General features: G+C 50.6%; 2 protein-coding genes across 5 annotated transcripts in view; both read right to left on the minus strand.

Annotated features, from left to right (window-relative positions):
- LOC125625802 (SLAM family member 9) overlaps nt 1-1,882 on the minus strand; it is a 45,629-nt gene extending 43,747 nt beyond the window's left edge. For 2 of the 4 annotated variants that reach the window (XR_012666013.1, XM_075123077.1), the window contains exon 1: nt 1,593-1,877. Coding sequence is in view for 3 of the 4 variants with exons in the window: in XM_075123077.1 (XP_074979178.1) it covers nt 1,593-1,644 (52 nt within the window). In the remaining variant the exon portion in view is untranslated. Of the gene's footprint in view, nt 1-1,592 lie in introns of all 4 variants that reach the window. The other 2 variants (XM_075123079.1, XM_075123078.1) reach the window with 2 other exon arrangements.
- A 4,360-nt stretch (nt 1,883-6,242) lies between these two features.
- LOC125625803 (signaling lymphocytic activation molecule) lies at nt 6,243-26,020 on the minus strand. Its single transcript, XM_048828317.2, has 7 exons — nt 25,396-26,020; nt 18,722-19,051; nt 17,701-17,985; nt 14,599-14,697; nt 12,108-12,181; nt 9,504-9,599; nt 6,243-8,266 (listed from the first exon to the last, which is right to left on the minus strand). The coding sequence occupies exons 1-7, from the start codon at nt 25,457-25,459 to the stop codon at nt 8,210-8,212; spliced, it is 1,005 nt and encodes a 334-aa protein (XP_048684274.1). The 5' UTR covers nt 25,460-26,020; the 3' UTR covers nt 6,243-8,209.
- Nucleotides 26,021-26,367: the final 347 nt, after the last annotated feature.

Raw genomic sequence — 26,367 nt, forward strand, 5'->3', positions numbered from 1 at the left:
ATGTGAATTAACATGTAAATGCAAGAGAAAATGGTGGATCGGGGTAAGGAGCATAAGATAGAGATAGGTGGGGACATGGAATCAGGGAGTGAGGCTGCTCATTGAGGCAAAGTACTGGATTCTGAAGCAGGACTGGGACAGGTGCACAATGGGGAGCCAAGGAGTCAGACAGGAGCTCCGCTGTTCAGCGCCACACCCCATTAATGCCCCCCCACAACACCCCTGGAGTGGCTTAAACTTGGCTGGAGGATTCTGCATCCTTGGGATAGAATATTCTCTTAGGGTGATAATTGCCGTTTTGTATGCTGCATTCTAAAGACTTCCTTCAGCCTCGGCCTTGGGATATTCCATCTTCCACTGGACCATCCCAGGACTACGGGCCCATCAGCAGCAGAGTTTGCTGTGGGCCAAGGTGGTACAGGCCGGGGCTTTGTTCTGCCGAAGGGTCTGGAAGTGACTGGCCCAAGCACAAAAGTGGGAGACACACTAGCCAGGTAGGAGTAGCAGCTAGGGTCCTCAGGCATGCATTAGTTCGGAACAATTTAAACGGCTAGTTACATCGCTGAGCCACTGGAGAATTAAACTTAACAAACCATGATATAGGAAACTGCATTTAGAGAATCCGCTCCTGCGTAATGACAGCATTTATATTAATAGTTTGAAACAAACAGCAGCCTCTTAATTTTCAGAGTTAACACATAGGACTCAAGGGACCCAATTTTCTTCTCCTTTAGAAATTCACAATCAAAAATAGTAACCTCCATATTAAGATACTTAAAAGATTAGTACTCACTTCCAGCATTTTTGTTAGGAGGGCGACAGACCTAGAACCAATTTTCAATATTTATTTTTGCAGTTTCCGAGTTTCCAGAACTAAAACATGTTATGGATAGAATGGCTGATTTTGTTGGTTCCATAAATTATGGATCACATGTGACTGGTGGCACAATCCTTGCCAGGACTTTGTGGCTCCAATTATTGCCCTACACGTGGCATAAATTGCTCAAGGTGATGGACAGGAAGTCCATGCTGCCGGCTGTAGCCCCCCATGCTTGGAGAATGATCGATGGGGTGGGGGGAGAGAAAACCTTTTGTGGTGGTAAATACCCATTTTTTCATGCTTTGTGTGTATAAAAAGATCTTGGATACTTTCCACAGTATGCATCCGATGAAGTGAGCTGTAGCTCACAAAAGCTTAGGCTCAGATAAATTGGTTAGTCTCTAAGGTGCCACAAGTTCTCCTTTTCTTTTTGCAAATACAGATTAACACGGCTGTTACTCTGAAACCAGTACATAAAATAGGTATATGTAGACTTTGGGCTGGATCCACTGAATACCAGTGTAGTAAATGGAGACACATAAGCCTCAATCCTGCACTATCGAAGACAATGGGCTGCCTTCAAGGGAAACAGGATCATGTCCATTAGCAGGGCAGGGTGAATGAAACTTGCAACTCCCAGTGCTGTCCTTGCTGCGTGGCAGGGACCGTCATGCTGAGAGCCTTCAGTCCAATACGTTTTACCAGTCCTACATTTGTCCAAACATATATGTCAAATAAATATAATTAAACATCACTTAAAAGCAGAACTTACCAGCTTCATGGCAAACGAGGACTGCAAACCCCCAAAACCAAGGTAATCTCATTTTCTCCAGTTTGAGTTCAGTTTTTAGGTATGGTGTTCAACTATAATAACCGTCTTACTTCCTCTGCAATTTCTTGTAAAAGTCCAGTCACGTTACCCTGTTGCCCCACCCTAGAAATAGAGCATGGGCTCCTTCGTTCTGCCTTCCCACACACCCATAGGCAGAAACAGGGGGCCCTTTCCCCCTCAAAGAAGCAGGGGGATATCCCAGTATTTATACCTCATCTGGGGCTTTTTATTTGCCTTCTGGTTTATTTAGTCTTTCAAGATCAGTTTTCCGACATTTCTCAGCAACCAGGAGGGCTAGAAACTTAATTTCTTTTTTAAATGAAAGCTGAAATTCTTGCATTATAATCTGTCTCCAGGAGCTGAGGCTTTATCACAGACTATTGGGTGGTTTTTTATTTTTAAAGTCACAAGGGAAACTTGGATTAAGACAGACACAATAGGCACTTGCCTAGGGCCCCACTTCTCAGACGCATGTGATGGAGTCAGAATCTTTACTTTCATTACAAAAAAGCATTTGTGGTTGTGAAGAAAAACATGATCTGAGTATAACTGACATAGTGATGATGCCTGCCTGAATCTTCAGACAGCCTCCAGCAGAGGTAAGGGCAGTAGCCATTAGATACAAGAGGAAATCATGGGGCGTTACCCATCACTGGTGCAGACCTGAATCTAGACCTCCTCCATGGGGGATGAAGAGTTGGGGTGCAGGCAGGCTGCCTTGGGGCTGGGTCCAGAGAGGAGGACTCCCCACAGCCATCCTCCCTCCCCCAACAGCAGCACACTCACCTCGCACCACTGTCACTGGACACGCTCCTAGGGCCCCTCTCAGATCCAGGAAGCCCCCTCACCTCCCCTGCGGTGGGTGCCGCGGGGGACCGGGAGCTGCCATCACACGTGGCCTGCTCCCCTGCTGCTGCCCCTCATTGTAGCCTCACTGGGGGTGAGGGATGGGGCTACCCCTTGCCCCGCATGGGGCAGGAGCAGTGACTGTGTGTGGGGGGGGGGGGGGGCGCGCCATGTGCTGGTGGAGGGTCCTGCTGGAAAAGGGAAGGGTCCAAGGTGGAAGAGCAGGGTCAGGGTCAGCCTGCCCTGGCACTAGTGAATGGGAGGAGGGGGGCACTAGGACCCTGCAGCAGCATTTGATGCCAGGAGCCAGCAGAGCTGAGTGCAGCGGGTGGGGAGGGTGGTGCGCAGGGGTGGCTGGGGGGCCGGAGGAGAGACCCGGCCCCATACACTGGTGGAGCCGGGCCCCCAGGCCCTGAATATTGCTGGAGCCCAGGCACCATGGGCCCAAATAACTCGCTGCCCCTGTCTCTGGCCTGTGCTGTGCAAGAGGTCAGAACAATCCCTTCTGGCATTAAAAACTATTAATCTAAAGAGGCAACCAAAGACTCCCTCCAAAAAAACAGAACCTTTGAGTCAGCACCAGCTGGTCTAGGATATAAAAGGGACATAACACGTGCAAATGACGGTTCGCAAACAGCTTGTTAGTGCCACGGTTTGGGGGGTTTTTTTTGTGGGGGGATTTTTTTGGTGGGGATGTATTTTTTTAAAAATTCTCTGACTAAGGTTAAAGTGGGAAGGGATTAGCCAAAAGGAAAGAAAGGTAAGGGGAGGAGAGACAAGGAAGGGTGTTTGAAAGGCAGGTGAAATGAGGCAGAGATGACTGGATGGAGGGGGAATGGCTTGGAGGAATCAGCCCCATCAGCCCAGGGAGGAGAATGCCTGATGTGTGGTCAGCGTCCGTCTGTCCCTGCTGCAGCATCTGCCCCACCTGCTTCTGTGTTTGCTCCTGCCAGCTGGAGAGTTTCTCTGGTTCATCACTGGAATCTCAGCACCAGCCAGGGCAGCTGCTCCCTGGGGGAAGGCCGACAGCATTTGAACTGCTGGAAGTTCATCCCCCCAGCAATGCACAGCTTTACCCTGGGGCTGGGGCTCCAGGAGTCCCACCAGTGGAGCCTACCCAGGGCATCCATTGACTCAGTCAAGCAGGCACATGCTCTCCTTGGCTAGGAATCTGGGAGCAAATCACAAGGTCTATCTGTGTCCAGCAGCCTCTCCTTTTATATTCATTACAGACGGATGGACCGTCTGCAGCTGAGGGTCATGGGTTCCTCCAGCAGAAACAGGAGTAACTAAAGGGGCAAATCCCTTCTTGCAATCCTGCTTTACCTTTATAGCCTGTTAACGCTTTCCATCTGCATGGCGCTCTGCAGAGACAAGGCGCGATACACCTGGTGGTGTTTGACCCACTGCCCTCCCCCCATGGAGTTCTGCTCCGCAGGGGATATGTTAAATGTGCCAGACAGACACTTGCCCTCCCTGCCCAGCACTGCCCAGCCAGGGGCCCCACGGCACAGCAAAGTTTGTGTACCCTGTGGAATTGCAACAATCCATTCCTTCTCCCTTAGCCCGGGCTAGGATTTAAGGAGACCCCATGAGGTGACAAAAGGCAGCACAGGCTGGGAGCCAGAGAGAGCCCTGGGGTCTGTCTGCGTCCAGCAGTGTCAATACAGAATCCCCTCTGTAGGCATCGCAGCCCGGCCCTGTCCGTTCACTATGGCCGATCGCATCTGCGTGGCTTTGCCCTAGCTGGGGGCCTGGGTTATGCTAGGAGAAGCTGGTGTATCTAAGGGGTGAATCCATTAACTCCTGAAGGCGCTTTACTCTCTGCCAAGGTAGGAATAACTCTCGTGCGCTGACCGACATCCCCACTGGTCTCCTGCGGGTGACTCATTTTCCCGTGAAGCTGTGGAACCAACATGGATAGGTACATGGGGCATCCATGTCTGTGACCCCCACCCCCAACGAGGATAAATACCAAGAAAAACCTGCCTCTCACCCCTAAGAATTGGGAGTGCAGATTATCCCACTTCAGCCCAGTTCGTGCTTCTGATACCTTCCTGGGAAGCACTGCTGCTGGGCCACTGTTGGGGGTGGGATACGGGGCTCGATACAGGCCTGATCTGCTCTGGCAGGTTCCATGTTCCTGTGCCCATGTCGTGAGCTGCAGACCCTGTGTCCTGGCCTCAGTGTGAATGAGAATTAGGGGCAGCCCCGTCTCTCTTTGAACCAATAATCCACCTCCCTAATCCCAGGCCATCTCTGCATGCTGAGCTCCACTAATCCCAGGTGTGTTTTTCCCCAGAGGCAAGTGGCTAGCAGGAGAAACGGGGAGGAAAGGTTCCACCCTTTCTAGTTCAAGGGACACCTCCCCGGCGTGGGAAACCCCGGGCCCATTAGAAGCAGAGTCTAAGGTGTCTGAGGTTACCAGCCAAGGCTATCTCAGGCTGCATGAGCAAGGACACCTCGCTCCCCACACGGAGGAGGTGGAGGAGAGGTGTGAACTGTGTGCAAAGAGCACCTATGACTCAACGCTCCCTGAGAAGGCTGGATGCTAAGACACGATCCTGCCCACTGGCGGGTGCAGAACGGTGGGGACCCGTGCAAGCACGACACGGTGTGGTGGAGAACCTGGGGCCGACGTGCTATTCTAGCCCAACAGCAGGGGGGGGGAGAGTCCGTCGTAGGGTCTCGTTAGCACGAGGCTCACGCTTACGCCCACCTCCTCGCTCCCCCGGCAGCCCCGGGATTGCACAAACACAAAGGGCATCACCTCTTGGCACATCCCGAGCAGCAGGGAGCAGCCCCAGAGCCGAAGAGCTGGCCACAGGTCAGAACTAAGAACAAAACCAAGCACCAGTCTAGCTTCAGCATTCTGGCCTGCAGGTGCCCCTGCCTCCCTGGAGGAAAGGGATTCTTGAGAGAACAAGAACCTGCAGAGGAAAGAAGGCCAAGGTGGAAAGGAGGATGTGAAAGAACGTAGCTGGAGCGGGGAGGCTGGGTTTTCAGTGCGCTCACGTGGCACCCAGCAATTAAAACCTCAACAAATTTCTTTGGACGATTGCAGCGAAGTGAGACTCACCGGCACAGCGCCTCCTGCTGGTCGTCTCGGGAATTAGCTCTCCAGCCTACAGAGCACCTCCAACTGGCCGGTGTCTCGCCTGCCCCTGGGTCCCTCCCAGACCCCAGTGCCCTTTACCTTGGGGCCCCAACAGTACCCCACCATGCTCTGGGTCTCCCCTACCAGAGGAACCCTCAACCCTCTCACCCACCTTGTCTCATTGGCTACTGCCCGTCATCTAGCCCCCGCTCACTGGGGCAAACTGCAGTCTGCCATAGCCACTCATCATTGGCAAGGGGGCTAGGACCGGCTGCCTTTGCCTATTCCCAGGCTGTATCTCTGCAGCCCCAGGACCTCTGCAGGCCTTCAACAAGGCCTGCAGCCTGGGGTTTTAGCAGGCTGGAGCGCCCCAGCTCCTCTGGTCTGGCCTGCCCTCTTTTCTCCCCAGCAGCTGGGTCCTTCTCTCTCCACAGCTAGACAGAGACTGACTTAGCTCCTCCCGGAGCCTTTATAACAGCTGTGGCCTGATAGGGGCGTGGTCCCAGCTGTGGCTGCTTCCCCAGTCAGCTTAGACTTTTCTCTAGGATCAGGTAACTGCCTCGCTACAAGGATTTTATTGTCAGGGCATTATTTTTTTTTTCTCCTTTCCTATAGCTGGCGCACACAGTCAGCTCACGCTGCACAAATAACATTAAGTTGTTCTCTTAGGTTTCCAAAGCAATTTACAAATGCTGTTCTCCAGCCATGCTGTATGTCAGTGTCATGATCCCCATTTTACAGCTTGGGGGGAACTGAGCCCCCCAGGGAGGCAAAGGGACTCACCCAAGGTCACATAGAGAGTCAGTAGCAGAGCTAAGACTGGACTTCAGGAGTCCGGATGCTTAGTCACTTCACTCGGACTTCTAGACCATGTTGCCTCCCAAGTTAATGCAACATGAGAACCTTTTAAAAACAGTCTGTGTCATTTATCAGACTATCCCTACCCCTTCTCACAGGTCAGAGGGGTAAGTACATCAGGAATGAGTCTGCCCATGGTTGTGACATTTTCTGGGCTTGAAGGGGGTGGGGTCTAGTCTCTGATGGTGAAATTCACCCCTGCGCAGAGGGCCGGCCCAAGGGCTATGTATAACTAGAGATTTCAAAATATGGCTTCATTCTGAATCGAAACGACAAATCGCAATTGCTTGGGGGCACTCGGAACATTTCGCTTTGATGCCATTTCATGCTGAGTTCAGCTTTTCTACAAACGCCGTAGTAGAACGCAAATATGTGAGAGGCATTGTAATATCTGATGCAAAATTTTAAAATAATTCAGAACAAAAAGTCCTATCCCAACGAAGACCTGAAACGCTGTGTTCCAAAAACTGTCAGAATGGGACGTCGCAACAGTATTGGAATTTCCGCCCCCGGTTTTCTTCTGAAATGAAATTCCAGCAAAAAATTGACCTGACTTTGCACGGCGTAGAACTGCACGTTCCTATGGAAGACGGTTTGGTGGATGTTTCTCCAATCAGCCCTATGTGCAAGCCACTCTGTCCCCATGTAGGGGTGACTGGCCCGCATAGCAAGGTTGGTGAGCTTGCAACATGGCTGGGAGACTCATGCTTTAAGATCCAGGGTTCAAGCCCCACTGCCGACAGAGCCAGTATTACAAGTGGGGGCTTGTTTGTGGAATTGAGCAGGGGGGATTTAAGATCAAACTGGAGTGCAGGCTTCATGTTGGACCTCTGTGCGGGGTGAATTTCACCCTCCTTGTCACTATGCAGAAGCAGACAGGGGAAAATTGATCCTCAGTGTGAAGCTGATTGAATCAGGATTAACCCTCCCTGAACCCACAGCAGAATCCCCATGGAGCCTGCTCCTGCTCTGGGACTGAGAGCCAGGTCTAACCTTTCTATCCTATCAGCAGTGGGATGATAATGCATAGGGACAGCATTCACCTGGGCCAAATTCACTGAGGATGTAAATCTGTTGCTCCATTGCAGACCAGGGAGCTAAGTTGATTTACACCAGCTGAAAATCAGCCCCTTGGGATCCAGTTCGCTTTATTTTTGAAACCCTCCATGGAACTTGCAATAGACAGATTCACTGTCTCTGCTCCCCTCTAGTCCTCCAGCATCAGCCTCCTTTTGGAGCCATTGCACCATCTGGCTGCCGGTGGTGAGAGAACCTTCTCCTTTGCAGCTCCGGTCACCTGGAGCAGCCTTTCTGTATCTCCCCTTGTCTCCTCACCTAGCCAGTCTCTCCTGCAATCCTCCCTCTTTTTCCTGTGCTTGTCTCTCTATCTGTCCAACCTAGGGTTTTATATGGCCACCCATCATCGTTGTCTTTGGGAGCCTCTCAAGTAAAGTCAATAGCAAAGTCCCTCATGGATGTCTCGCTTCACTTAGATTCTTCCCCTCTGCTCTGCTGTTACAAACTCTGTGACTCTTGTTTACAGCCTTGGGACTCGGTTGGGATGAGATGAGGCATGTTATGCCAAATGCTATTGCACGGTGGAGTTCTATCCCGTTTCTGTGGAGCCAAGGGGGTTTCACGTGGACGTGGGTAAAAGTTCAGCCAGCTGGAGAGATGGGTTTCTGCTGTGTGCAGGGTAAAAGTCCGTCGGTGTCTCCAGAGCAGCTACAATTTTGCACATTCCCCAGGGAGGGTCTCAGCTTGTTATGGGCATCACACTGGCATAAATGGTCATCAGCCCTGGATCTTGGGGCTGGGAAAGAAAATAGGGCAAGAACAGACAGTGAGTGCGCAAACCAAGTAATGCTCATGGATTGATGAGCCGACAAAACCCCCTGCAGCCCCATGGCCTCTGCTGCCACTTCCAGCATTAAAGGGAGCGGGAAGCAAAGCACCCTCTGGTCCATCAGCTGTGGAGCTGAGTTCAAGAATTGCATGTCCTGCTCCCAGCCCTGCAGGAAGAAGGAGACGTGTAATACGCTGGCAGAGTGTGTGTGCGTATATGTGTGGTAGGCCACTGGAAGATAACAGCCTACTACTGCTGCCATCTAATTCAAACTGGAGCAGGGGCAGAGAAGAGCTGCCAGGGTGAGCAGGGAATGGAGGGCTGATCTTTCCAGAGAGGGCCAAAAGAGCTCAGCTTGTTTAGCCTAGCCAAAGGCAGGCTGAGAGGGGAATCTCATGGCTCTCTGTGCATACAGCGGGGGAAACACCAGGGAGGGAGAAGAGCCATTGAAACTAATGGACAATATTGGCACCAGAACAAATGGGGATAAACCGGCCAGGAGTAAACTGAGGCTGGAGATGAGAAGATTTCTAACCATCAGAGGAGGGAGGTTCTGGGGCTGCCTCTCAGTAGTGGGGAGAGGGGAAGGGGGATGGGCAAGCAACCCAGTTGGTCTGAGGATGGAATTTGATCAAGTTTATGAATGGGATTCTGCGAGGGGGGTGGCTGAGAGAGCAGGGACAGGCCTCTGGGACCCAGGAGGTCCCTGCTGGTCCTACGTTACGATCTAATCCCGGAGCTCAGGGTCAGAGATTTGTGCTGTGGGGCTGAACGTTCAGGGATGAAAACCCGCTGGCACCTCATGCTGCGGGGCTGTTGTGCAAACGGCCAGCTCGGCTGCCGAAAAAGCTTCCCGGTGCTTTGCCTGCATTCCCAGGCCGGACGTTTCTAGTGCCAGCCAATGAGCTGGGCAAACATCCCCAGACACGCTCATCTGCACCTCCAGTGCCGGCCCCTCGGCAGATGTAAATCAGGAGTAACTCCACTGAACCCGGTGGAGGATTGGGCCCAACCTCTTTTCTGCTCAGCATGGGTTGGCCCAATTTTTTTGCGGTGACCCACCGTCTGCTCCTAGAGCGAAGGGCTGGACGCAATAGGAGTGAGGAGCTCCTTGCAGGAGGGGATCGCTGATGACAGCCGTTTCCTCCAAGGGGATGCTTTCGCTGCAGGGCTGGCAATTAAAGGCACACGAACTCCCTCTCACCTGAGTAGTGTCTGGAGGTAGCCCGGTGGCGGAGACGTAGATGGTGGTGCACTCAGAGCTCTCCTCCGCGGGAGGGGGGCGAGGGCTTTTTGGCTGCTGTGCAAAGAGAGAAACCTGTGAGCCCAACGTCTTCAGCGGAAGGAACCCACCACTTCCTGCCCAGATAGGGAGAGCGGCATATGCTAACTGCGGCACTCAGCCTCCTGGAGACCGTGCTCAAAGGTGGGCCAGGAAACCACCTGTGACTGTGAGGGTCTTGGGAGAAATTCTCTCTGAAGAAGCTGACGTTACACTGGCCGCTTCTGAATTACAGGCTAGATTCCCCCAGGCCAGCATGTAGGCCAGCATGCCTCTCTACACCATCACCAGCCAGCAGAACTGGCCAGATGTGCAGTGGGGCTGCATGCTCAAAGAGGGGTTGATTTGAGGGTGCTCCCTGCTGCTCCCGCCCCAGTCTCTCCCAGCAGGACATGCAGAGAGCTCCCAGCCATGGCCCATTGCCTGCCAGTGCCTGGCCAGAGACCAAACTCATCTCGCTGGAGCGTGACTGCCGCTGGGGGCCAAGCCAGCCGCCCAGAGGCGAAATCCCCAGGCACTGCACAGCCGCTCCACACTGTCCCCGACAGCCTGCTTTAGCCACCTCAGCTTTTGCAACAAAAAAACCTGATTCTGATCTCATAGTGACAGGTTTCAGAGGAGCAGCCGTGTTAGTCTGTATTCGCAAAAAGAAAAGGAGGACTTGTGGCACCTTAGAGACTAACCAATTTATTTGAGCATAAGCTTTCGTGAGCTACAGCATCCGATGCAGTGAGCTGTAGCTCACGAAAGCTCATGCTCAAATAAATTTGTTAGTCTCTAAGGTGCCACAAGTCCTCCTTTTGATCTCATAGTGCGTCCTTTGGTCCACGCTATGTACGGATTCAATGATGAGCCTCTATCAACACCCAGTGGCCAAAAGTGTCTGGCTCACAGGGCTCCCTGCCTTCTCTTTGAGACTCGCCCAGCGAGCAGAGCCATGTTTTGGGGCATTACTTGGGTAAACTCCCACTGAACTAGGAAATGACCTCAGCGTTAGACAGGTAGGGGGTTTAGTGGTCAGGAACTGCTTCCAGTAGGACACTGTGACGGGGCTAGTTGCTCTCCATTCAGGTCTGTCCTTGGGTCTGTCTCTGATGCTATCAGTATTTATGCTGCAGCAGGTAAGATTCTCCTTACGGGGGGTCTTGGAAGCGTTTTCGTTGACCAGCCCTCATGCACGACAGCCATGTTATGGCGGGGAGAAGTTTGCAACATTGCACCAGGCGACTCCTTCAAATGCATCAGCAGCTGAACGGTGCGCGAAGTGCCTCTTGCTCAGTGCACTCGAGCCCTGCAATCACATGGGTGTGGCAGGCAACAGGGCTGCACGGGGGTCACTGAGGGCAGAATTTGGCCTGCAGAACCTCGGGTGATTTGCAAGAAGGGAAGAACTCAGCATGGCTTGCCCAGCAGGGAATGTAGCCGGGCTGGCTGCTAGGAAACCAACGCAAAATGTCCTCTTAGTGACTAGATCAGGGAGTCACTGAGAGGTGAGAAACATGGGGCTAGTTCTCAAGTCCGGCAGAGCTGCATGAATGTCTACACCCCACGCTATGGCCGGGCATTGACTCAGGTGTGAGCCCTAGCCCCCTTTCCATCCACACACAAATCAGTCTGACTCGGCGAGCACTCAGGACCCTGTGAAGGAGACGGTCAGAGCCCAAGCCCAGCTGGGACTCAGGTCCAAGCCCTGTCATTTTGCAGCCTGGACACAGGTCAAGTCGCAGCTCCGAGTCAGAAGGTCTGTGTCATGCAGTATGAATGGGTGAGCAAGGCCATGAGATCCAGGTCCAGCAATTGGAAGCCCAGGTTCACGATACAGCCTGGATGCTCAGGTGCAGGCTTGTAAATACAGAGTCCACAAGCCCAGGTCCCACAGAGCTGCAGTGGGACGTACGTACCCATAGAGGCTTCTCTGAACTTGCCCCTGTGAAAACTCAGCTGGGGCCAGGGCTGCCGCGCGAGGCAGAGTGGCATCCGTCACACACCCCATAGCTGCATCTGTCCCTGCTCGGCAGACGGGACGTAAACTTCTTCAGGGAGGTAAAATGAGAGGACTCAGTGACTCACGACTCGGGCGCAGGTCCAGGGAGCAGGAAGGAGCTAAGTTAGGGTTGCCGATTTTGGCTGGATGGATTCCTGGAGATTTCATCGCTTGACATAATCTTTAATTAAAGATTAATCTTTAATTCCTGGAGACTCCAGGCCAATCCTGGAGAGTTGGCAGCCCTAAGCTAGGTGAACATGGTGAGTTTTCTGAGTACAGCTGGACGCTAATGCAGTTTAAAATCAGTCCCAGAAGGGTGTCAACTCCCCTTTGTGTGGAAACGCCTATGCACAACTCAAACTCTAGCAAAGCAGGACGGAAGTGATACATGAGCCTTGTGGCCCGCTTCCCTGGGTAGAATTCACCCATGTTGTAGACGGGACTTCAACCTTCCAATGGAAGGCCATGGCCGCCTAGGTGGGGGCTGGGGGGCTGCACCCAAGTTCTGTCGCACACGAAGAGCAAACGCCCAAACTCACCTCCACCCTCTGGACTTGTGAGTAAATTGTGCAACTTTCCTTTTCCTCCTTCAGCTGAGAATGCTCTTTTTGGCCTGATTGGAAAAACAATTTCAAGGGTTTTTAGGGCAGGAGACACACAAATGTGACCATGTCAGCCTTGCGATCTAGATTCGTAGAGATACAGGCAAGGACCTGTCAGAATACATCACAATTCTTGCAGTCTAAGCGTTCGTCACCCAATAAGGTCCTAATGAAATTCTGGCTTCCTCTAAGATAGCAGTTCCCAAGCTTTCGGAAGTTCAGCCACCTGAAACCAGACACATCCCCCTTCAACTCCACTGGGTGTCGTGAAAGGCTGATGGACAGGGCAGGTCAAAAATTTTCCATCCATAGGGTTTTTTGACAGAAAAATTAAGGTTCTCAGCTAAACAAAAATTTTTCATGAAAAGCATCTGCTTTTGACAGAAAATTTCAATATTTTGTCACAATATTGAAAAAAATATTTAAGCCAAAAGCTGAAAGATGTCCATTTAAAATGGCCTCATGGAAGTTGTAGTTCCAGAAGATTTATGCTCCCATTCTTCTTTATGGGCTGAACTCTCTGGCTGGACTGCATCTCCCATGATGCACCATGCCCAGGGATGCCTATGCTATACCAGCTCTCCTCATGAAGAAGGGAGAGAGCCATGCATCATGGGACACGTAGTTCAACCAGGCGTCTGGCCTATAGAGGACAATGGGCGCATGAGGTGCCCAAAGTATAGCTTCTAGGAGGATCAGCCATTGCCTGGCACTTTGTGCAGACATTTGCACCTACGCGAAGTGGGTGTGAAACACTGTTGTTCTGATTTGCACTCACGTTGCACTAACATAAGTGCCTGCACAAAGTGAAGCACAAGGGTAAATTACTTGCACCATGCCTTTCTATTTATCTAAGATGTATGTGAGATACCTAGCATGTTATATCTAAGCTAGGATCCCTCACTGCCCCTTGAAGTCATGAGAGGAGATCATATCAGAAGAGTATATTATAAATATCGGAGTCACACGATCAAGTGGTTACATTTTTTTAAAAACCTTCCTTCCTGCCTCTTAACTCTGTATGTTTCTGTTCTCTTTAAAACTAAAATAACTACTAGGTGGAGCTCCCTTGAGACTGAATGCATGGCTAGTCTCTTCCCCATGCTAGACTGCTCAATACAGGTGAAATTCACTCATGTGCAGAGACGCATGCAGGCATTTCCAGACTGGGTCAGACCCAGGGTCTATTAGCCCACGCTCCCGTATCTGACAGCGGCCAAGCACCAGCTGCTGAAGGCCAGGTCTGCACAAGAACCTTTTGCTGGAGTAGTCAAGTGGTTGGGGTGAGATTTTTAATGACGTTTTAATACCAGCAAAAGCCCTAGCGTAGGCACAATTGCACCAGAAAAGAAGCGCTTTTGTGGGTATGGCTTATTTCCTTTGGGGAGCCAGTATATGCCACACCAGCAAAAGCAACTTTTGCTGCATAAACTGCATCTGCACTAGGAAGGTTTGTCAGGATAGCTATATAACTGCAAAGCTTTTCCAGTGTAGGCCTGGCCTCAATCTCTCCGTGCCTGCGGTCCCCATGAGTAAAAAAACAGCACTTCCCTACATCACAGGGGTGCTGCGAGGATGACTGTTTTAAAAATTGTGAGATGCCCCGTTGCTGCAGTGATGGGCGCCAGGTAAGTACCTTAGAACTCTGGATGTTCTCATTATCTGGTGTATGTGTCCAACCCTGCTTTGAATGCTGCTAAATGTTTGGCCTCAGTGACTCCTTGTGGCAATGAGTTCCACAGGCTAATGAAAGCGGTGCAAAGTCTGCGTGCTGGCCCTTTACATAGGGATAAAGTTCACCCTAAAGACTCATCTAAACACAAATGTCGTACGGCTTTAACTATATTGGCGTAAAGCACTACAAATTCCCCCCCCCCCCCCCCCCGCCCTTGAGTGGACGGAGTTAGGCCAGTAGGAAAGGTGTTTAGTCTCGTGTGGGAAGGGGAATAAGCTATACTAAGATGCCTTTAGTATCACTAGGGTTGTGCTGGTGTGAATGACTAGAGCCCTCGCGGGCCTCGTCACACTGGTACAAAGCTGCGCACTGACCAGGACAGCGGCTTGGTGTCCGATCAATGCACAGCAGCTCACCTCAACCTAACGCTGGAAGTGGCTACGCTTCAGTTTGGCTCGCGCTAATTTACCTGTCCTGCTGCGCCCAGTTAACTCCAGCTGCCCGAGCGGCGTAGCGTCACGGGAGGCGTAATTCGGCGGACGCGGTGTCAGGGTAGACACTCCATGGCTTACATCGACTGTTACTGGCTTTCACGAGCCGTCCCACAATGCCCCACGCTGACAGTACACTCAGTACCAGTAAGGTGTAGCCACGCACAAGCTTGTGCCGGCGGTTGTGTGCCCACAGAAGTTAGGTTTACAGTGTGGACTTGGCCTAAGACCATAACAAGTTCCCAATGCCATGAAATCCTACCTTTGTGTCGTAGCCGGTATGTGACCCCTGCACAGAGGACCAGAACCCCCACAATGGCTATTGGCACGATGAATTCCAAGAGCTCATTCCTGAGCGAGCCTGGAAAGTAATTTACAAAGAAAAGAAGATGCTCAATAACTGGTCCCTGAATTTGGTGCACTGTTCTAAGGGGGTGGGGGTGATCGTTAAACAGGAGCAAGGGCTCATGCGGCTTTCAGATCACATTGCCGCTTCATTTATCTCTTTAATCGCGGTTTATTATCTTTGTGTACAACAGACAGAAAACACAGGAAGTGCAGAATCAGCAGAAGGTACGGAAGGTCCCAATCCGGGCTTCACTTTAAATGTGTAAATAGCCCCATTGGGACTCTCTCTGGCAGAGTAAAGGGGACATAAAAGCGGGAGTCAATTACAACCCTTTTACACATGTGTAGGCTTCAGTGTAGCTGAGCGTCAGATCCATTGTCTATATAGCAGAGCTACTCATGTGCTTAAAGTTAAGCACGCTTGTGTTTTGCTAGACCAGGGAAAAGTTTTCAAAAGCACTTAAATGATTTAGGAGCCCAAGCACCCAGATTCTCAAAGGTATTCAAGCTCCTTACTCCCATTGGTTTCAAAGGAAGTTAGGAACCTAAATACCTTTGAGGGTCTGGGCTTTAAAAGCCTAAATCTAATTGAAATTCAAAAGTCACTAGGGGCTGGATTTTTAAAGGTACTTATGCACCCAATGCCCATTGAAACCAATGAGAGTTGGGCACCTAAATACCTTTAAACATCCAACCCTAAGTCTCTTGCTGTCCCTCAGCCTCACTGGTGAGCTGGCAGCGTAAGGGTTAATTAGCGACCCGAGCTGCGATGGTGAAGCAGGACCAGAGCTACTTAACTGGAGCTGGGACCTCAGTGGAGGAAGGAGGATGCTGGAGGGGGAACAAGGCGAGTTCTCCTCTGGGAGGAGCTGCCGGAGGCCAGGCTGAGGTACCCCAGGGTGTAGCGTAGGGGAGGGAGAAGGGGGGAATTGTGCTGGGGAAGAAGCCGTTCAGGAGGACCTCGGCCGGGGCCAAGAAGCCAAGGAGTCCAGTCGAGCCCCAGAGGGGCAGAACAGAGAGGGGGGACGTTGTTTGTTCGTGCACTTTAAGTTGGAGCTTTAGTAACCCCGGGAGGGGCGCGAACTGTCACGTGACTTGGCAGAAGGGCTGGGCCCTTGGCGACCCTAGAGGGGAAGTCGAAAGAAGACACCGGCTGGAACTGGCCATTGCGGGGCCAAGGCAGTGGGAGGAGGACGGGAGAGGTGAAGTCCCCTGTAATCCTGTGTCCAGGCACGAGGGGGCACCCTAAAGGTGAGAGCACCCGCTTACAAGCGCTCTTAAAATGTGGTCCTAGGGGCCGAATTCTTACGCTTCCCAATCACGTGCCAAATGCCTGGAGCTGCTCCACCCATCGCAGCTTCGCTCTGGTTTTACAGTGGCCTGACTCCATTCACACAGCTGGCTTGCCAAGCTCCCGCGGGCGGGGAGGCCACTGCGGCGGGGTGACGCCACGGAGGATGGACTACACCCAATGCTGATCTCTCATTATCAATAGCTATCGTTGGTACTGGGGGGTGTCTAGGAGCCCCCGTCGTGGACCAGGCCCCCATGGCACTAGGTGCTGTACAAACACAGAGCAAAGGGACGGCCCCGCCCCCAAAGAGCTTCCAATCTATGTAGAACACAAGAGACAACAGGCCAAAGAGGGGAGCACAAGGAACCAAGGAGACAATGGGAGTCCTAGTGTCAAACAACCGTGGATCTGATTCCCACTCGCTCCAAGGTCCCTTTACCATGAGGCGTAAAGAGGCCTAGGGGTGAATGAAAATCAGGCACAGACTCCTTGTTGTCCTTTTTTATGTCTATACTGGTTCTGCTCCTTAGGAGTTGGCTCCCAGCCCTGATGCTCTAGTTACTTTTGCAGTAGGACTATCATATGGTCCATGTTTGTAAAGGGCCTGGTCCAGCTAAGTAAGGGGGTGGGTTTCCCCCCACCAACACAGGCTAGCAAGGGGCAGGGTGGAAATCTGAGGCTTGTGGCCTCTGACAATGTTCATTCAAAGGAATGGAGACTTAAAAGAAAAATGTCCCAGGTTGAGGTTTAAATATCTCATTAAAACACCCCATAAAAGTTCCCCGCGTCATAAAGGAGGTGTCAGAAAAACCCCAATGAGAGAGAGAGAGAGTTCTATCCCCCAGAGGCTATTCGAGAGGAAGTTCCCACAGAGGGTTTTAATGTTACAATCTAGGTGCGATTTATGTCCAACCTTGGGCTTTCCTGTACTGTAGCCGAGGCTGCGGCATGATTAGCTCTGAAAACCAAGCGACCATGAAACCAGAGGCGGTATTTTTATTTACATTAAAGCTCCCGCAGGGCAAAGAGGTCTTTAAAGTGGATGCAAATTACAGTCAGGGCCCTCATTAAGGCTGCTTTATGCAGCCAGAGTGGTGTAAAAGACCCTGGTGTAAATCAGCCCTCAATGTCCTCAGCCCCACAAGGAAACTGACCAGTCCCGGTGTCTGTCTAGATGTAAATAGTGAGTAGATAAGGTGCCAGCAGATGGAGCTCAAGAATATGAGGTGTAGTTTGGGGGTTTGTAGGACCACTACAAATGGCTCCTTACCCAGACCTCTGAATGCCCGGAGCCCGCATCTGGCTGCTGAAATGGGCCCTTTGAGCTAGCCCTGCTTTACATGGGCATATGCAAGAGGAGAATCAGGCCCGTTGATTTCAAAGGAGCTGTGCTGATATGCACCAGCTGAGGATCTGGCCCACTTCGGCACCAATACTTCCACAGGGCCAGTCTCAATGCCCGCGTCGTGGGCAGTGCCCGTGAGTTTAAGCCAGGTTGGCAGGGCCCAGGGCTCAGTTCTGAGCTCAGAGACATGGGCCCTGAGGGTAGAGGTGGATCCAGAGCCTGCCCGGGAGACCCACTGCAAGGTAAGGATGTTGGGCCAAGGCCTGGCGCAGCTGATTTACGCCAGCTGGGGATCTGGCCCATAGATCATAGCCCGGTGGGCCCAGCCACTGCGCAGTAGGAGGGGATTTGCCCCTCTCTCCTCCAGCACCACTTACCGCCTGGCTTGTTGCTGCACTCCACGGGGAAGCTGAGCCTGGTGGCTTGCTGGCTGACTCTGTTCCTGGCGGTGCAGGTGCAAGAGACGCTGCCCTCCCCCGGGGTGAAGGAGAGGTGCAGGAAGCTGTCATTGTATGGATGCAGCTGGGAGGCGTTGCCCTCGCTGCAATTCCAGCTGTAGGTCACGTTGTCCCCGCTTGTCACCAGGCAGCTCAGGTTCATGGCGCAGCTCTCGTTCCCCAGGGTCTTGCTGACCATCTGGAGGTTGGGGATGGACACCTGCTCTGTAGGGAGTGACAGGGCGGGGAGACAAACTGATTATCTGGGGAAGGATGGAACGGACAGCCCTGAGTGAAAGGCTGCCGGCCTGATCTGGCTCCCAGTCCTGCTCTGGGTCATCCCATCTCCAGGGCATTTAGATGCTGGCAACATGGGCGCCATTGGACTGAGCAGCAGGTTCTAGCTGCTAAGGCCTCCCTTGGCTGCCAAGTTCGATGCAGCTCCATGAGTCGTGTTTTATGCAAATTATGTCATGAAATCATTTGCATATTTGTGAATAATTTGCATACACCCAGGCATGTCAGATTATCTGCTCCACGCAAGGCTTGCACAAAACGTGGGCCCTCTCGCTAGGGTGTCTGGGTGCTGGGGTGTCCGTAGCAGGTGGGGAGGGGGGTGTCTGGGTGTGCTGGGTAGGTGGGTGGGTGCCAAAGGGTGTGTGGGCCGTTGGGTGCTGGAGGGTGTTTGAACCATGCTGAGGCTGATGGAGGGGGGAGTACCAGGGTCTCTCCAGCACCCCTTGCAGGGAGAGGCTGGGACTGGAATAGGTAGCAGCTCTTCCCACAGCCAGCACTCTTGCCCCACTCCCCCAGCTACCTGAGGCTGGAATAACTGAAAGCATGCCCCATTTTCATCAGGCCAATAGCCTTTTCTCCTAGGAACTGACCAGCCACAGAGCTAGACCAGCGATCGGACCCAGGGTAGGTCCCCAAACCCACATACGAATGCTGTGCTCATTACCATACACTTCCAACTGGAACTGCAAAGACTGTTCCTCAAAGCGTTTGTTCACCGTGTATTCATAGTGCCCTGCATCCTCTCTCCTGGTCTCCAGTATTTCCAAGGAGAAGTTCTCTGGATGAAACTTGATCCGCTCTTTATCTGCCATTATATTGGTATGATTTCCAGAATACTCGACGATAAATGTCTTTGTGTCTTTAGCCGACGCACCTACTTTCCATAGAGCTTTGCCAAATTGCAGAGTAAAATTCTGAAGTTCGGGCGTTATGCTCAACAGCGTTGAGCCCCCCAGGCTTCCGTAGACTGTTTTTTCCGACCCAGAGCTCATGCCTGCAAGGAGCAACGAAACAGAGTTAGCACAGACATGAGTTGATGTTTTACAGACGGCAACATACACAGTGTCGTCCACCCCAAGAGTTCAAAAATCACGAGACAGACCTCAAAAACATCATGAGATGTTTAAAAAGTTATACATTCTGGAGCTCTTTTATTTGCCATCTGCTTGCTGCGCCTTTAGGGTTACAGTCAGGCTTCCTTTGTAGCTTTGCTCCGCAAACAGGAGTGCTAGAAACTTACTTTCATTATTATTTCTAGTGAAAGCAGAGATACTCACCTAATCATGTGCCTCCAGGACATGGGGTTTGAAGAAACCTCCCTCCCCTCCACCAAAAAGCAGACTCGTGATAAAATTACAAGAGTTGGCAACAAGCCAGCAAAAGTTTGGTGGCCAAGGTCCACCAACTAGCAAGCCCTGTTCCATTACTAAGAGTGTGCTTGTGTCTTGGGTTGCACTGCTGCTCCATAAGAACGGCCCCACTGGGTCAGACCAAAGGTCCATCCAGCCCAGCATCCTGTCTTCCAACAGTGGCCAGTGCCAGGTGCTTCAGAGGGAATGAACAGAACAGGGAATCATCAAGTGATCCAGCCCCTGTTGTCCATTCCCAGCTTTTGGCAAACAGAGGCTGGGCACACCACCCCTGCCCATCCTGGCTAATAGCCATTGATGGACCTATCCTCCAGGAACTTATCTAGTTCTTTTTTGAACCCTGCTATAGTCTTGGCCCTCACAACATCTTCTGGCAAGGAGTTCCACAGGTTGACTGTGCACAAGGGGGAGTAAGACAAGTGGGCAGGGAGGAGCGCAGTCTTGGCTCTGCCCCCAGCACACCATCCAGCGCTGCTGCACAGTTAGTGAGGGCCAGAGGCTGTTGATGGTGCTGCTGGTGGAAGGAGGAAGCAGGGTTTCAATTGTGCCTCTCTGAATTTCTCCCTCCCCTGCTCTGTTCCCGAGAAGGAACCATTGTCTACAAGTGGCAATGAAAGGCTCTGGCAGAGGGAAGGCAGGGGGACACTAGGCGGCAAAAAAATCACAGCGTAGACAAGGGAGGCCCAGCTTGGGTATGTAGAGAGAACGTAGGGTACATACCTTAGGGTTCAGGCATGTCTTTATTCTACTTGCCTAAGCATTGCCTCACTGACTGTACAGCTGTTTATACCCGGGCTAGAAGGCGCACGGTGTATGGATTCCACATGCCACTGAAAGGCGCATGCAGTGTAGACGGACCTTTCGATTTGTAGTAACGAGAACGCTTGGCGGTCCAAAGCTGGGAACACCCCAATATCCGCCAGGGCCAAGAACACACCAGCCCGTTCAGGCAAGAAACAGAAAACGTTTTGAGTAGGTTAAAAACAGGAAGAATTGCACCTCGTGTCTTTCTAAGAAGTCTGCACCTGCTGTCACTCGGCTGTTCTCCATTGAAGTCAATGGCAGCCAGACCTCCAGCCCGTGCTGTTTGGCCAGCGTTCCACTGATGTCAATGGCTCAGAGACCAGCTACTGTAAGTTGATGTAGCGCTGTGACACCAGCTGAGGATCTGGCCCGTTGTCGTGCTGAAATTAGTGGCAATGTTTGCACGGCAAGGTCAGGGTGGCAGGGGCTGGCCCGGTTGGTCGACGCCTGGGCTGGTTCGCGTCCCAAGAACCCCCGCTCCCTTCGCGAGCTGACAGGAAATGAGTTGTGTTCCCTTGAAAAATCGACACAAGTGAAAAAGTTTTCATTTTCAGCAACCGTTTTCTTCAAGTGCTTTTAGGTTGTCAGAAAAAATGGCAGCTCTATGATGATCTCCCTGCTGCTTTCATCATTCCCCTGCTTAGCTGAGGGGCCAGTTGCTAATCACACCAAGGCCTTGTCTACACTCACAGCTTGTACCACTTTAACGATGCCGGGCTAGTTAAAGTGATACAGTCCCCCCCCAGTGTGAATGCAGTTAGACAGGTAGAAAGGTGCTTTATATTGGGCTAGTTATTCCTCCAGAGAAGGGGAATAAGTTATACTGGTTTAAGGATTGTACTGGTCTAATTACCCCAGGTGGCACTGGTCTGACTACACTGGTAGAATTCAAACTCACAGCCCTAAATGAAAGAGCTAAACCGGTATAAAAACCGTGTTCAGAGTCGGACGAAGGCTCCGTTGCAAAGCCAGAGCAGAACGTGCAAAGAGACCCTGACTCAGTAAAGCATCAAAGCATCTGCATTGATGAGCGGCGCTTGCCCTGTTTTGAAGGCATCCGGAGCTGACGTTCAAAACCCCCAGGACTCTGAGGAGGCCTTTAAGTGCAGGACAAAGGGGAAAGCCTTTGCTTGACTCAGAGCAGTTCTGAGACAGACTCCATGCTGGAGGTGACAGTCCCTGGCAACATGAGGCTTAGTTAGATTACTGTGCTCTTTTCTGGGAACTGTGGGCTCAGGAAGGAGATGACAAATCTGAATAAGTTCAGAGGGAAAAAAATGACTGTTGCAAGGGTTAGCTATAAATAACTGATAAAAGGTTAATAAATGAGGAATCCGTTGTTTTAATAAATGACCTATTGGAACGGATGATTACACAGCCCAGCCTGCTAGACTACCTTCAGCAGATGTGCTTAGGACCATGTAGAGCAATGGTTTTCAACCTTCTTTTCATTTGCGAACCTCTAAAACATTTCATATGGAGGTGCGGATCCCATTGGAAATCTTAGACATAGTCTGCAGACCCCCAGGGGTCCGCAGACCACAGCTTGAAAACCACTCATCTATAGCACGTGTCTGTAACATGCTTGCATCATCAATTTGTTCATTCACCCTAAATGGAACCTTAATATGAGGGGCTGCAGGCATTCACCACCACAGCAATGCGGGTAAGGAGACAGGTCACTGTCTATAAATATTTGACAGGAGGGGAATTGTTCAGGGTGGAACAATTACCAGGAGGAATGAGCTGAAATTGTGCAAGGGGAAATTTCGATGGAGTCTCCCAGGGAAATCTCCATTCAGTAAGGTCTGTTAGATTGTGGGGTCACGTAGGAGACCCATCACTTGAATCCCTTAAAACTAGACTGGGCTCAATTCTCAAGAAGGGAGCGCTGCAAAATGTTTGCAATGAAATCTCACAGCGGATGGAATTCAGCAGTGATCAGCCGATGGAACGGAGCCTTTGAGGGAGGAAAAGATGATCTTGTGTTTGAGGCACTAGGCTGCAGACCAAGAAATCCACATGCAATTCCTGCCTCTGCTATACACTCCCTGTATGGCCTTAGGTAAAGCTCTGGTCCTCGGTTTCCCCAGCTAAGATTTTCAAACGCGGCTCGTGATTTTGAGTACCCAACTTTAGAAATAAGGCTGAGATTTCTAACAGGGAGGGCGATTAACCATTGGAGCAAAGTGCCGAGGGAAGTAGTGGTGTCTCCATCTCTTGACGTCTCAGATGAAGACTGGAGGCCTTTCTGGAAGAAATGTGTTAGCCACACACAAGTTACTGGGCTCAATACAGGGGTCAGAGGGTGAAATTGAATGACCTGTGGGATTGGAGGATCTAATGGTCTCTTCTGGCCTTAAAATCCATGAAATGTGAGACAGCTCAGAGGGACTGCCTTGTCAGAGAGTGCTGAGCACCTGCCTTCTGAAAGGCAAGTGCCTTTCAAGTGTCTCCAGTTGGGCACCCAAAAGGCCTGTTGCAAATGTCAGACCCCCATGTGTGAGAGGAGGATCATAATACTTCTCCTTCACACCGGGCTACTGTAAGGCTGAACTCTCATTAGGTGCTCAGATAATGGACTGATCCGCGCTATGGAAAAACTGGTTAATAAAAACAATTTTAAGCCTCCCGGTTTTGACGTGTGTGTGTGTGTATACATAGCACTGTCCATTTCTCCTGGAGATAATTTTGTGAAGGTGTCAGCCCTCCTTGGTTGGGGGAAGTCCCTGAGAGCCCTTTTCCACCCCTTACCTAGGGTACAATGAATCACATTCACCCATCCTATTGATTACCAAAGCTTTGTTTTGGTAGGAAACATTAGTCGTGAGGGATGACAGCTCATCGTTGACTGTGTTGCTGTTGTCAGTTAAACTGGAAGCAAAACCAACTCATTTTACCACCTGCTCTTTCCTGTGAATTATTTCCATGAGAGGAGGGGATTTGCCCCAACGCAGAGAAACAACAAAGGGGGGTTCTGCCCCCCCAGATAGCAGATCCCCATCCTGCCTAGTTTGCAAACACACAGTTGTTCAGTTTCAGTAAATACCACAAACAAAATAGCTAACCTATCATGTAGCTGTGTGTTCCCAGGATGTGGCAGGAATAGACAAAGATCTTGATTTTCATTTATGCTAATAGCACAGAGCGTAGATGAGAACCAGGCCCTAGAGCGGTGTGTTATGATTAGGATCTTAATAGTGACTGATAGAAAAGCCCTGTTAGATCATCTCGAAAATCCCTCTGCCAGGGCAGAGTTCCCAGCCAGAGCGCACATCCAGTATGAAGCAGGCATCTTATCTGAACTCTGACAACAGGCAAAAGCGAGTAAGACAGAATCCAGGTTAAAACCTGGCTAGAGTCCAGGACCAGCAGCATTCCAAGGGAAAAGCTCCTGATGGGATCAGAGATGGGCAGTGAGTCTAAAGCAGGTCTCATGCCGTCTGGGACTTTTTTGGTATGCCCCTGACACAGGAAAACCCAAGGGGAAGTTACAGCCTGTATTCGCCTGGGATGGAGCCAGTTTTGAACCAACCAAACCAATGAGAAATTCCAAACTGAGGCTGTCTCATGGTCTTCTCCTTTTCTTGAACTCATCTCATTTTGCCCCATATTGCAGCCCATTCAGTAGATGGTGTCTTGCACATTGTTAATGTTCCCTAGTGGTTCGAACAGGAGCGTGGGAGTCTGGACTCCTGGGTTCTAGATCTGGCTCTGAACTAGTGTCTAGGTTACCGGTTAGAGCAGAGGACTGGGAGTCAGGGGTCCTATGTCCATCTCTGCTGCTTTCTGGGTGTGTAATTATGGGCAATCTGTCAGCCTTCCTGGTCCGCCCCTTCTGTGAAATGGGGATAATATACTGGCCGCCCTCCCAAAGAGTTTGAGCTACTCTGTCATTCACGCCTCGAAAGGGTTTAGAGACCCATGAATGGAAGGGGCTAGGGGTGGGCAGAGCATCCTCACTGAGCCCTGTCTAAGATGGAGGAACAATAACAGAGTTACAGAGAGAGAATCAACTTCAGCTCCGGTTCCCGTTGCTTTGTTTGACGTGAGGCACGTCCTCATTGTCCTGCACGTACTTTGCTTTTTAAACAATCTTCAAATAATAGGAAAGATTTTTTTAATCTTCAGTTTTGACAGTTGTTACGCCGTCCCTGAATAACAGAAAAATCCTAATAGGACCCCAGGAGTCTTGACTCCCATTCCCCCTACTCTGACCACTAGACACACATCCCCCGCAAACTGGGAACAGATCCCAGCAGTGTTGACTTCCAATCTAACCACTAGACACACGCTCCCTTTAGCAAGACACCGTACATGCATCCCTGGACATATAGCAGCCAGTATAGCCACCTCCAGAGCCCTGAAAAGAACAGTCTTCTCTGCATAGAAATCCGAGATCGCAAAGACCTGCAGAATTAGGGTAATTTCATCCGTCCCGCCAGCATCACCCTGGCCAGTGCGTGCTGGCTCCCTACAAGCTGTTCTATGGAGGTTTGCAACGCAATCCATTTCTAGACTTTGAGCCATCTAATTTTAAGTGATGTAAACTTTGGGGCTGACCCCCCATTCAACAGCCTGACAGACAGAGCTCACCGTTTGTAAACTTCACCTGACAGCCAGCCTCAATCTGGTGCTAATTTCACCCCGTTCCTCCTAGGCATTAATTAATTGTTATTATTTAGTGTGGTAGCATCTCAGACCCCCAGTCACAGTCTAGGACCCACAGCGGCTCAGCTCCCTGTGAATGACAGTAAGTGACAGATTCCCTAAATAGTTCCATTGAAGTCAACGGGACTACTTGTGAAATCAGGCACTACACATACCGTGAGTAAGGGTGGCAGAGACAGGTACCGAAGGATTTGTTAGAAATTATTCACCCAGCTCTAATATACATTGTAAAATGATTCCTTGCTGGATCTCTCTATCTTGGTTCTCAGCTCTCTTCACAGTCCTGTGAGCATCCACAGATTAAAACAATATGAACTATACACCCTTTGCAGAAAGCTGTTCCTCTTTTCAATGCAGATTTGTATTCTGGCTATAAAGCACAGCAGCATCTGCCTCATGCTTGATAAACGCAATTGTCACATATAGCTCTGAACAGCATATGCCCTCAAATCAATTTGCACCAAGACTTTTAACCATAGGAAAACGTACATACCCCCAGCACAGCAAAAAGAAATGATCAGCAAAATGCATTCACTGCAGTCCATCTCTCGACGCATGAAACTTTGCTTGCAGTGGACTTAGTATTTAAAGGTCTGCTGATACAGCATACAGTATGACCAGGTGTATTCAAATAAGACGCAAGCTTCTTGTGGGACCACGCATGTTTCCTGTTTTTGGTCTGCTGTGTCTTTCCTTTTTTCTTTGGGGTGGAAAGTATTCAAAGTATATAGAGTCACACTGCTTAATCCTTTACTGCACAGCTCTCCAGCAGCTCACAGCTAAATAGAATGTGATGTCTGTCGAGATATAGATAGCTAGATAGTTAATACAAAACAAAACAAAAAGCCAATGTTAAGTAACAGCTAAGATTGCTTAAATGAAAAACCCACCCAATTCAGTTCCTGAAAAGCAAAGAAATGACCAGTAGGACTAGGAAGCTCCCTTCTCCAAAAATAACAACTATCTGTCACCTTAAGCATCCCCTACCATGAAGCGTGCTGTCAGCTCCTAGACAATAGAAGGACTGCCCCATCTAACGCCCACAAACCATCAACTTCAACTTCAACCTCACACTTGCACAGACACACACCATCCCCTGAACATAAAGAGTGAACCATGTAAACTGCACATGTCAATAGATCAGCATCTAAACCCCATAAATCAGGCTCCACAAAATCACAAGACTGGCTTATAAAGCCGGAGATTTTTGTAAAAACAAAAATAACCACCATTCAGTTCTTTTTTTTTGCCTTTTGTTTCAGCGCTTCTAGTCACTCAATTCATGTTTTCAGGATTTTCTCTGCAACCACAAGGCTAGAAACTTACCTTTAAAGAAATGAAAACTCAGATTTTCTTGCAAGTTTTTAAAACAAGGAGCCTTAAGGTAAGCCCCAAATAGAGGTCAGAGTTAAGGGTTTACATTAGTCTGGTCAGGACCCACGAGGGCATTGTGCCTTCTTTCTAG

This window comes from Caretta caretta, chromosome 24 (assembly GCF_965140235.1).
Source record: "Caretta caretta isolate rCarCar2 chromosome 24, rCarCar1.hap1, whole genome shotgun sequence".
Lineage (NCBI taxonomy): Eukaryota > Metazoa > Chordata > Testudines > Cheloniidae > Caretta > Caretta caretta.

Coding starts and splice junctions, on each gene's coding strand:
- LOC125625803 (XM_048828317.2), bottom strand. CDS start 25,459: ATGCGTCGAGAGATGGACTGCAGTGAATGCATTTTGCTGATCATTTCT. Junction 17,986..18,721: donor GTTCCAGTTGGAAGTGTATG/GTAATGAGCACA, acceptor CACTCCCTACAG/AGCAGGTGTCCATCCCCAAC. Junction 12,182..14,598: donor ATACCGGCTACGACACAAAG/GTAGGATTTCAT, acceptor TTTTCCAATCAG/GCCAAAAAGAGCATTCTCAG.